The 10,828-nt window shown below is 40.5% G+C and overlaps 1 protein-coding gene across 2 annotated transcripts; it reads left to right on the top strand.

The window, feature by feature from the left end:
• The first annotated feature begins 2,540 nt into the window (after positions 1 to 2,540).
• On the top strand, positions 2,541 to 9,479 carry LOC114661669 (tripartite motif-containing protein 65-like). 2 transcript variants are annotated; one of them, XM_028814832.2, is made up of 5 exons: positions 2,541 to 3,423; positions 5,971 to 6,105; positions 6,627 to 6,705; positions 6,935 to 6,994; positions 7,939 to 9,479. In XM_028814832.2, the coding sequence occupies exons 1-5, from the start codon at positions 2,836 to 2,838 to the stop codon at positions 8,481 to 8,483; spliced, it is 1,407 nt and encodes a 468-aa protein (XP_028670665.2). In that variant the 5' UTR covers positions 2,541 to 2,835; the 3' UTR covers positions 8,484 to 9,479. The 2 variants fall into 2 exon arrangements, with proteins under 2 accessions (XP_028670665.2, XP_028670664.2); XM_028814831.2 differs by having other exon boundaries at positions 5,971 to 6,111.
• The last annotated feature ends 1,349 nt before the right edge of the window (positions 9,480 to 10,828 follow it).

Below are 10,828 nucleotides of genomic sequence, written 5' to 3'. Positions count from 1 at the left end.
CCTTCACCTCTTCATCAGACGAGAATCTCCGTCCTCGTAGGGCTTCCTTCAGTGGAACACTTTTGCAATGATCTTCTCTCTCCATTCAGACACAAAACACTTTCTCCACACTGTGCACAAAGTCTTCGATAAAGATCGGCAACAGGCACACCCTCAGACCACAAAAAACGAATCACTGCACTTTGCTCTTCATTCATGCAAATCACAAGTGGGGCAGCCATTGTGTGTTGCACAGATTATCTGACGTAACATGGATACACCTGCACAGCAGGGACTGGGGAGACAGGGACCTCATGCTGCCAAAAGAAGTTTTAATATAACTGGAGTGGGGATCATTTTTGACCCACCTTCGTATCTTTGTAGCCCCCGGGGTGGACCAGACCACATTTCTGTTCAGCTCGGCTCATTATCGCTAACACCCGCCAAGTCAGTACATGACCTTGGGTTGGTGATGGATGACTAACCGTCTTTCACGCACTGTTGTTACACGATGAGATCATATCTGACAGAGCATGTAGCGCAAATTCATGGTCCAGGCTTTGGTCTTGTTGTGTCAAGACTACTGCACTTCTCTGCTGGCCGGAGCATGTCAGGTGTCACCAAGCCATTGCAGATGATTCAAAGTACAGTGGCACTTCTGGTGTCAGTCCTCTTACCAGATCACTGCAGGAGGTCCAGGTAACAGCACATATTAAGTCTGAATCCTTGATGTCTGCCTACAGAATAGTCAATTGCCCAGCACCTCGTATGTACAGCATCTGGAAACATGTCTGAGGTCCTCTGCTCCTTCTTGACCGCTCAGCTCCAGTGCCTAATGGCATCTGATGATGTGACCCTTGCGTGGCATCAAACCTCAGTCCAGACTTGTTGCATGTGTAGCTCCTAGCTGGTGGAATGACTTCCCCACCTCCATTCATTTTCTGACTTCCTCGTTGTGTTTAAGAAACATTAGATGATTCTTCAGTTTGGTGACTTTGTGTCTAATTGATAACGGCCGATAGGTTAGCAGCTGGTACATTGTTCTGAGATCTTTTCTTGTGATGATCAGTTTTCTACCCTTGTAACACTTGGTCCTAAAACGCCCCTCAGACTGATCTTTACTCCATTATGTTGACCTCATTCTGTAGGTTGCTTTGGATAAAAGTGTCTGCTAACCAAATAAATTCAAAATGTAAATGTAAAGCCACTCAGAATCTTAATAACACTAGCACTAAATGAACACACAAAGACGCAGACTTCTCTCTCTATTATATAAAAAATCCTTCGACGCGAGGAGACTTTTGGGAAGAGAGATTTTCTCAAGTCCTGCGAGACGAGACCTGTGCCCTCCTCTCAAACATTTTCAAACAAGACCTCACCTCTCATTCGTGTGAATGCTTTTGTCAGACACACTTCCTGCGCTCTCAGCTCTTATAGATTTTAACATTTTCCTCACTTTAAGTTCCCAATTAAAGAAGACGTATTATGTCCAAATCTTATTGAAGAATTTCATCACGAAGGGTTATCAACATAAAAAATGAGCACATGTGCAATCCTAGCACCGAGAAACGAGGAAGTCAAGCAAATTAATGCTAAAAATGTCGATCTGTTACACATCAAATTGTTTAAATGCATCCAAAAATGTTGATCGGTTACACAGAAAATTGGTTAAATCCATATCAATAGACTCTGCTGAAACAGTTGGTGGTGATGGTGTGGAAGATGAAAACAACAACTTACAATATCACGAAGAATATCTACCACTGCTAACAACATCCGGTCTCACAATGCACAAATTACTGTAGAAAGAAGGATGTTTCCAAGAAAGGTAATGTAGTACGTCTTCCGCGGATAACATTACACAACAAAGGAGATCTTGATACACCATTCGTATTTAAATGTTAACAGTTTCCAGTTAGAATAGCTTTTGCAAAGACAATTAACAAATCACAGGGACAAACATTCGAAAAAGTCGTTTTATTTAATGGAGAGAAAGAAACAAAATTCAGTCACAGGCAGTTATATGTTGTGTTGATGCATATTTAACAATTCCCAAAAATAAAAATCTCTTTGAATTGTACATCTACATCCCCATACATGAGTGGCAGAACCGCAAAGAGACTAGCACGTTGTGCAGGCTGGGAGGATTGGCGAGCGAAGCGTGCAGGTGGGCGAAGTCCCCTAGTTTAAATGAACATTTAGAAAAAACATCTGCAACTGAGTAACACACAGGCTTTATTTCTGCCTGGTGCCCAGTGATTGCTGGCATTGGCACCAGCTGCCATGCTATCCTGGCCTGAATAAAAGGGTTAAGAAAACAGATAGATGGAGCCAAACATCCACCATTAATGAATTGTTGAGCTCTGGTCAGCTGACTGTTTTTTGACTGTTTTCTGCTTTGCTATTAAAGAGGGTCACCCTGCTGGTCCCCGTACTTTACGTTATTATCCATCTATTTTATTTACACCATTACGCCATGTAAATATTTAATGAAGGTTTTGCTGTGTGGAGTCCAGGAAGTGACTGCCTGGCTTTTTGTGACTAATGTGAGATTTGGCAGACATTTGGACCGTCTTATGATGAACTGGTGCAAAGCAATAGGCTTATGTATAACAAAACAGAAAGGGGATATTTTACAGTGAAATATACGTGAAGGTATCAGCTATACATGGAGACATGGAGAGACATGAGTTTACTGCTGAGGCCTGTGTAGGCCCATCTCTCTGGGACTCCAGCCAACATGGTGGTACATTGATGATTTAAGTCAGTTGGCATTCACAGAGCAAATCCAAAGCAGTTTCACTTTCCATTCTTCAGCGACTGTCCTCGTGCTATCAGGCAGGCATTCCACTCACGATGGCAGCAGCTAAACCATCCTTGTTTTTGGATCGCTACTCCTGCTTGTTGTGTCTGGATGTCCTGAGTGAGCCGGTCAGCCTCCCATGTGGACACAACTTCTGTATGATTTGCATAAATGACCACTGGGATCAACTGGATACAGAGGAGGCCTACAGATGTCCTCAGTGTAGAATGGAGTTTCCTTCACGGCTAAAACTTCATAGAAATGCCTTACTTTCAAACCTCCTAGAAAAATTAGGAGAAGTGATGGATGAAGATCGTTTGTTTCCAAATTATATAAGCACAGATTATGCAACCTGTTTTATCTTAACTTGTCAAAAACCGAGAGCAAGCAAGAGCTCCCTGAACTTTGAGGCCTTGTCCTGCAGGGTTGCGATCCAAACGCACAAGACGTCTAAAGATCTGAAGGAAAATAAATGGGAAGAAGGGATTGGAGACCTCAGAGAGAAACTCTGCTGGAAACACCAGAAAGACCTGGAAATGATATGTAGGACTGACAAGACCTGCGTCTGCTTACTGTGTGCTGCTAACGAACATAAGAGCCATGACACGGCAACACCTGAGGAGGAGACAGCTGCGAGACAGGTAAGGAGGAGAGGATTGGGCATGGAGGCCACGAAGTCTATTGGTTGTTCCGGGTTATTATTATTATTATTATTAGTCCTCAGTTAATTATAGTAATGCTGATCAGTTGTTATTATTTTTTATCTTTATGTTGTTTTTGTGGCTTTCACGTGTGATTTTATAATTGTGTATTGTCACTTTCAATGTACTTACTGTCCTTGATTTTGTGGGTGGAGCCAATAGAGAAGGGGTCACTCTGACATCACCACTGCTGAGCCCCACGTCAGGCTATTTAAAAGTGGCCGAGAAGGCTCAGGAGTTGGGAATCAGGAGTTTGAGTGAGTATTATATTTTCTGTGTTGGATTTTCTGGATTTTTGATTATATCTCACGTTGTTTTAAGGATTGTGATTTTTGAATGTCAAACTGGGAGTTTGTTTGCTGTGGATTGATTTTTAGGAAACTGCTTGTGAGACTTTCTTTGTATTTTTCTGTTTCATTGAAAAGATCCTTGACATATAAAATATTGTCTTTTTAATGGAAGGAAGAGTTTATGGTTATCCCTAATCTTCTTGGGTTTAGTTATATCATTTTGATATTTGCAGTTGTTTGGTCAATTCCATATTTTTGGGCCTTCTCCAATTGAAGCCAGCAGGCTGCCATAGGGGCTTGGCTGAAGTTCAGGTGAACCACTTTTGGGAAGACCATGTAGGATTCTGTTTTGCTCCCTGACTTGTTTTTGGAGGCCTCCTACCTATTTTGCCTTGGAGTTGTAGTGTTCATTTACACAATCTTATCGAATCATAGACCGGCAATGTGCGTGTCCAATGACCACAAGCTGGGTACTGTGACGTCCCAGGTACTTCAGTCATAGCACTCCATGACAGCCAAGTAGGTTTGACCTTGTCTCAGTCCTGGTAGTGGGTTTTATAGTTTTTTCAGTCATATCCTTGGCTAATATAAATTACCTTTCCAAGTGGTATTTTTATGTGTTGTTATATATTTTGTGTTTTACATGTTGAATATTTTTTTATTTGTTATTTTTTGTGCCCCTTTAAATCTGAGCTTCAGGGGGTGGGGCCACCGTAACATGCACCTGGAGGTCCACATTATGCTTATAAAATCACAGGCAGAAGGTCCATTCCTCCAGATTGGAATTGTACTTTTGGAGAATTTAACTATAACAACTATGCTTTGTGGATTTTCTTCTGCTGTTTTTCATTTTCGATTATGGATTTAATATATATAATTTTTAGGCATAGCTTTATTTCCTCATTATTTATATATTTACCTATTTCTTTATTTCTTATAGCAAATGATTAATTTTGCAAAGTCTTTTTGAATGTTTCTTCCTCTGTCTTTAATTGATCCTGGCATTTTTTGACGATAAAGTGGTATTTTGTTGCAAGACTGGCCACTTTTGTGCCTGTGTAGGCCAAAGCCTACTTTAAAGTCGGAGGAAACCCTTTTTGAACAGTAGACTTTAAGTCTGGGCCTAAATCTGGGAGGCCTGTCTTCGTTTTTGGTATTTTGTGAATGCATTTTACATGAGTGGGCTCAGTTGACAGCCAATGAGCACACAGTTGAAGGCACGGTGCAGACATTGTGATCAGGACCAAAGAAGGAAAGCGGGTGTTTTAGACTGGATAAACAGAAGAGAGGCTCGTCTCTCTGCAGTCGTTCTACGACAGACTGGGAAAAGGCAAAAGAAATGCTGAGATTGTGGATGAACTCGCCAAGCCTGGAAAACATCCACACAGCCACCGGTGCTGTCAGGCAGCATGTTGATTAGCTATCAAAAGAAATGAGGAGCAGGTTACTGTTAAACACAATTAGTGGACACATCCATCTTCCTGGCCTTGGTATTGATCACGATACTTGCTTTTCATATTTTGCCACTATTTCGTTCTCACTTCATTCTGCTTTTGTTATGATTCTCTGTGTTTTAAAAACGTCTTACTATTCGTAGGTGTTTGTGTTTTCTGGAGTGTTGCATCATAGTTGTACTAATTTTTTAATAATAATAATTTCAGTTGTTAATCAAATAATTGAGCCATTTCATTTTTGAATGTTGGGTTGCCTTTGTTAGAATGTGGATTCATCTGCTACAGAGATCGTCTCCAAAATACCGTAAGTAAAATTATCAATGTGACAATAGAAAAAAATGGAAAAAATCAGACATGTCATTATCCAACTCTGCAAAAACCAGTGAAAATCAAACTTTTTTGCATGCTTGTTTAGTTCAAGTGCATTAGATTCCCTGGTTCCTTACCATTCACTTTATGTCTCAGTACCTAAATTTTTTGATTAGCGGTTCAGGAGCAGAGGACGATCAGACAAATCTCTGGTTTTCGACTTTAGCTTCAGTTGATATTTCCTCACCTGGTTATCCTTGTTTCTCAATCAGCCTTTCCTTATGCAAGGTGTAACACTGCAACATCTCCCATGTCCTCCCGTCTTCATCCTAATTCCTCTTTTGTTCTCCTCTTTCAAACATTCCTGACTGCAGTCACATTTCTTCTCACTACATCTTATGGCTGTGATTCTTTTTCCTTCCATGCTGATTCAGACACAGAACACGAAATCAAAGAAGAAGAGGAGAAAGCAAAATAGGTGGGGATGGAGAAGAGCCACGACAATGGAAGAGACTGCAGAGAGAAGTCAGGCTGAGTCCTCTCTCCTGTCCACACATGACAGAAGGGCGGTAAGGGTACGTGACGTGAAATTACTAAAGTCGACAAATCAGCCACAGTCAGGACTTAGACAGCATCATCTATTTATACTTAATGAGAAGAAATTCCAGATGAAATCTGTTTTCAGAAATGGCTCAGTCTGAACACATTTAAATTTAGTGACCAGACAACTTGACTTTAGTTAGTCAAATGATTTATCAATCAGTCAATTCATTCATTTTCTAGTACAACATAACTTAATTAAATGTATATTTAAGTTTATTCTGTGTGCTCAGTATGATGTATTGTTCCAAGCAGGAACAAATCCAGGGTGGAATGTTAGTCTCTCTTGCCACTGCGTCAAATCAGGTCAATTTAACCAGAATTAAGTGTTTTTAAACAAACTCGCCATTCAAGAAATCAAACTGTGGATTAATTAGATGCGTTCCTGGCTCAAATCATATCAGTTTTAACTCAGCTTCTCGGTGGTGAAGACCACCACAATTGATTCAAAGCTCATGGGCATCATTTCAATTCTCATTTTTGATTACAGGGTCCACGTTCTCCACATCATTCTTCGGAGGGAGCCTCCAAAGACGGAGACGGAGACAAACCCAACATTAGTATTCAAGGTGAGGTACCAGAAAAGACAATGAGGAAAGATGTGGCCATGCTGAACAACAGACTGGAAATGATAAGAGGCTGGGGGTCTGCAGCACCAGAGAGCCTTATAGGCTATAGGCTTATAGGTGTCTCCATGTGACCTGCCCAGAGAGGCCATTGAGGCCATGAGGTGAAAGTTGAAGTCATCCTGCTCAATTATTGGAGGCTCTCATTCTGCTTTTCTCTTTGTCTCCGCAGAGGCCATCATTCCACCTGTCATCCAGTGGAATCTGAAAATTAGAAATGGGTTTATAAAATGTGAGTTTGCTCTTTGTTATGTGAAGTTTAAATATTCAGAATGTTAGTTTTTGTTCATGTGGAGGTAAGGGGTCAACACAGAATCGACAAAGAAGGCAGACATCTTGGTAAGCAAAGGAATCCAGGAGAATGAATCACTCGTTGTTGCTATGATTGGTGCTTTTAATTTATTTTTTGTGGATCTTCTGGGGATGTTTTTGGACATCTCGGTGGCTATTCAGGAGTTTCTGAAGCCAAGGAATTTGATTTTGATATTGGTTTTGTTCTATTTCAAGTCATGAGGAGTTTTAGAAATTTTGAAAATATGCACAGCATTCATTATTTGAGATATTCCAATGAAAATTAGGTTTTTCTGAAAAATGTCTTTGAGGAATAAATGAGCCAAATTTCAAGTAAATTGGTCCATGATAACGATAATTAATGCACCAAAAAATGTAAACTGTAACAAAACCTTTAATAACTTAGCGGTAATCTGTAATCCATATTTTTAAATCACAAAATGAAGCCAAAAAATCAAATATCTAAAAGTAAAATTAAATGACCGGAAGATTGTAAATACTAAACAAAGGACAGAGAGTGAAAAGGAGTTGGACTAATGCCACTACGAGATGGCAGTGGCTGTACGTATTATGAAAAAGAAAAGAAATCAAAGTGGCCGGCCATGAGGGCAAAGGGAAAAATAGGACCAGAAGTCGGAAATCTCGTAAACTGTTTTGTCTGCAGATGGACAGACAGGCTTTGCAATCATCATGAGTAGTCAAAAATACAAGCTAGGGTTGTAAAGAGAAAGTGAAAAATGCTGTAGACAATGACAAAAGACAAGACAAGAAATTGTGTATTGAATTAAATTTGTTGTGTCTGATGTTCTGTTACTGTGTAGGCTCAAATTTGTTGCGTTTGAGGAGAGCAGATTTCCTGACTCGTTTTCTCTTTTCTACCTTCAGACTCCCGCCTGCTCACCATGGACCCTAACACGGCACACAGACGACTTTCCCTGTCTGATGGAAACACCAAAGTGACATATGAGGAGACTGAGAACCCGCATCCTGATCATCTCGACAGGTTTGACTTCTGGGAACAAGTTCTGTGCCAAGAGGCTCTGAGCGATACCTGCTGTTACTGGGAGGTCGAGTGGAGTGGAGACTGGATTGAAATTGGGGTGGCATATAAAGAAATAGCAAGGAAAGGAGAGAGTCAAGAGTGTCTCCTCGGGAGCAACGAGAAGTCCTGGAGTATGTCCTGCTCTGATTCTGTCAATTCCGCATGTCACAATAAAATGAAAACTGAAATCCGTGACCCTTGCAGTCACCGAATCGGCGTGTATCTGGACTATCCTGCTGGCTCGCTGTCATTTTATAGCATCTCAGACAGAATGGTCCTCCTGCACAAGTTCAACACCTTCTTTACAGAGCCGCTCTATCCGGGGTTTTATATCGGTGCAAACTCAAGTGTAACAATCTGCCTGGCTGACCGCACCATCACCCCATAACGTGGGATGTCTTCTGAGTCTTCTTCGTGAAGTTTGAGATGCCAGGAGGGCAGGAAGGGTAGAGTGAGGTTCACATCCAGAGATAAGAATTGAAAGTGAGTGCAGATTGCGGCTTTATCAGTAATTTGTTCATCCTGCTTTTTCCTGGTATGAGCTGGCTTTCTTATGCAGTATATTCTGTTCATGCTTCCTGTGGCTTTTTTCTTTGGTATATTTTGTATTCATTGCAGCGTTTGTATGCAAGACAATCCATTTCTATCATTAATTCTTAGTTTTGGCATTCATTTCAAGTGAAGAAATTCACGTTTCATTTCCCCATGGCACCATTTTTTGTTTTTGCAATGGTAGGAAGGTCTCGTTGTTGAAAATTGCAGAGTCAATCTAAACTTTCAACTGTAAGAGACAATCTTAGAAAGTTATAGTTCATGCAAAAGTTGCATAAGTGTCTGCTAATTTCAATAGGATATCAGTTTCTCATAGTTACTTAAATGATGGTATCATTTTTAGTGTTAATTAAGCCAGTTAGGAAATTGTTTCTCTGCTAGAACTGTGGACTGTTAGATTAACTTACAAACAGAACTTTGGCTGGAAGTTTTCTGATCGTCTCCTGATCCTTCTGCAACCTTTAAAGAACATAGGAACATGTGAAAGTGTGGCTATAGAGAGAGATGAAGCAAGATAAGTAGTGTAAGTCTTAAACAGAACTTTCATTTGCTTTTCTTTGTAATATCATTTTTTTTCCTCTATTTTCATGTGAACTCTTTCCTTTGAATTTTAATAAAGCCTTTAAAATGAAGATATTTGGATTGTGGAATCACTTGACCGTGCCTCACACTATTGCCTGAATTGTTCTATGAAGTAAGCTAAAGCTGCAGAACCTTATACATTTTGGACAAACGCAGCTACGGTTATGTTTGTAATGCACAGTTCGGATGGAGGGGGTGAAGGCCTCCAAAACGTCTAGAAATGAGGCCTTCCCAAGGCAGTCTGACCCCAAACTCCACAGCCTCGTCTGGCATAAAAGGTGCTCTGGCTTTTTAAACTTTAAAATAATTTCAAAGTATATCAAAAATACACAAAAATACAGTTTTAGGGTGAGGAAGTGAAACACCTCTGGCTAGCAAGGACAAGTTCAAAGCAAAATCTTTATTAGTAAGAATCTTTATTTATTTAAATGGAAATAAGCGCGATAATGGCAAAAAATGAAACCGAGGCCAATATCCCTGTTCCCGCCACTGAGGAACATCCCCATATCATGATGATGCCACCGCCATGTTTCACCATAGGGATGGTCTTATCCAGGAGAGGAGTAGTGCCTGGTCTTCACCAGACATAGCACCTGGAATTTGCCCAACGAGTTCAATTTTTGCCTCGTCACACCAGAGAATCTTTCTCCTCATGTTCTCAAACTCCAAGGAGGATGCCATATGCATATTTCCACTCAAGAGTGTCTTCTGTCTGGACACTCTACCATAAATGCCTGATTGAAATGGTCTTCCTTCCAGGTGGTCCTCCCGTCTCAGTGGAGGACTTTTAAAGCTCTGCTAGGTGCCCACTAAATTGTTGGTCACTTCCCTAACCCTTCCCTGCTTGCCAGGATACTCAGTTTGGCTGGATGGCCAACTCTAGGAAGAGTCCTGATGGTTCCAGACTTCTCCTTTTTCATACTTATTGAGGCCATTGTGCTCCTCAGAACACTCAATGTTTTAGAAATGGTTTGAACTCCTTGCCCTGATCCCTGCCTCACCATAATTTGATTGCAGAGGTCCACAGAGAGTTTCTTGGACTTCATGGCTTGGCTTTTGTCCTGTCATTAGGAGTGAATTGTGACACCTTCTATACTACAGGTACACGTGTGCCTTTCTAAACAATGTCCAGTCAATTCATTTGCCACAGATGGACTCCAATCAAGTTCTAGAAACATCTCAAGGAGAATGAAAGCAAATGGAATGAACCTGATCACAATCTGGAGTGTGATGAGAAATTACCTGAATGCTTCTATGAATGAGAGATTTCAGTGTTTGATTTTAACGAATTTGAAAACCTTTCTGAAAACAAGTATGTCATTGTGCAATTTTGAGTGGAGACTGATGGAAAAAAATGGCAAATGTATCCCTTTAAAATGAAATCAACAACACAATAAAGTGTGCAGAAAGTGAAAGGTCTGAAGACTTTCTGAATCCCCTGAAGTTGGCAACAATGCAGTAAAAACATGTAAAGTGCCTGCACAGAGTCAGGGAAGGATTTCTTCATTAGAACTTTAAAAAACAGACCTTTAATTATTCAGTCTTAAAATATATTTATTAACAAAAAAATAATACTTGAGCTTTGTGTAGCCCCTACAG

Source organism: Erpetoichthys calabaricus, chromosome 12 (assembly GCF_900747795.2).
Source record: "Erpetoichthys calabaricus chromosome 12, fErpCal1.3, whole genome shotgun sequence".
NCBI lineage: Eukaryota > Metazoa > Chordata > Cladistia > Polypteriformes > Polypteridae > Erpetoichthys > Erpetoichthys calabaricus.
This window is presented reverse-complemented; position numbering and strand designations above follow the sequence as displayed.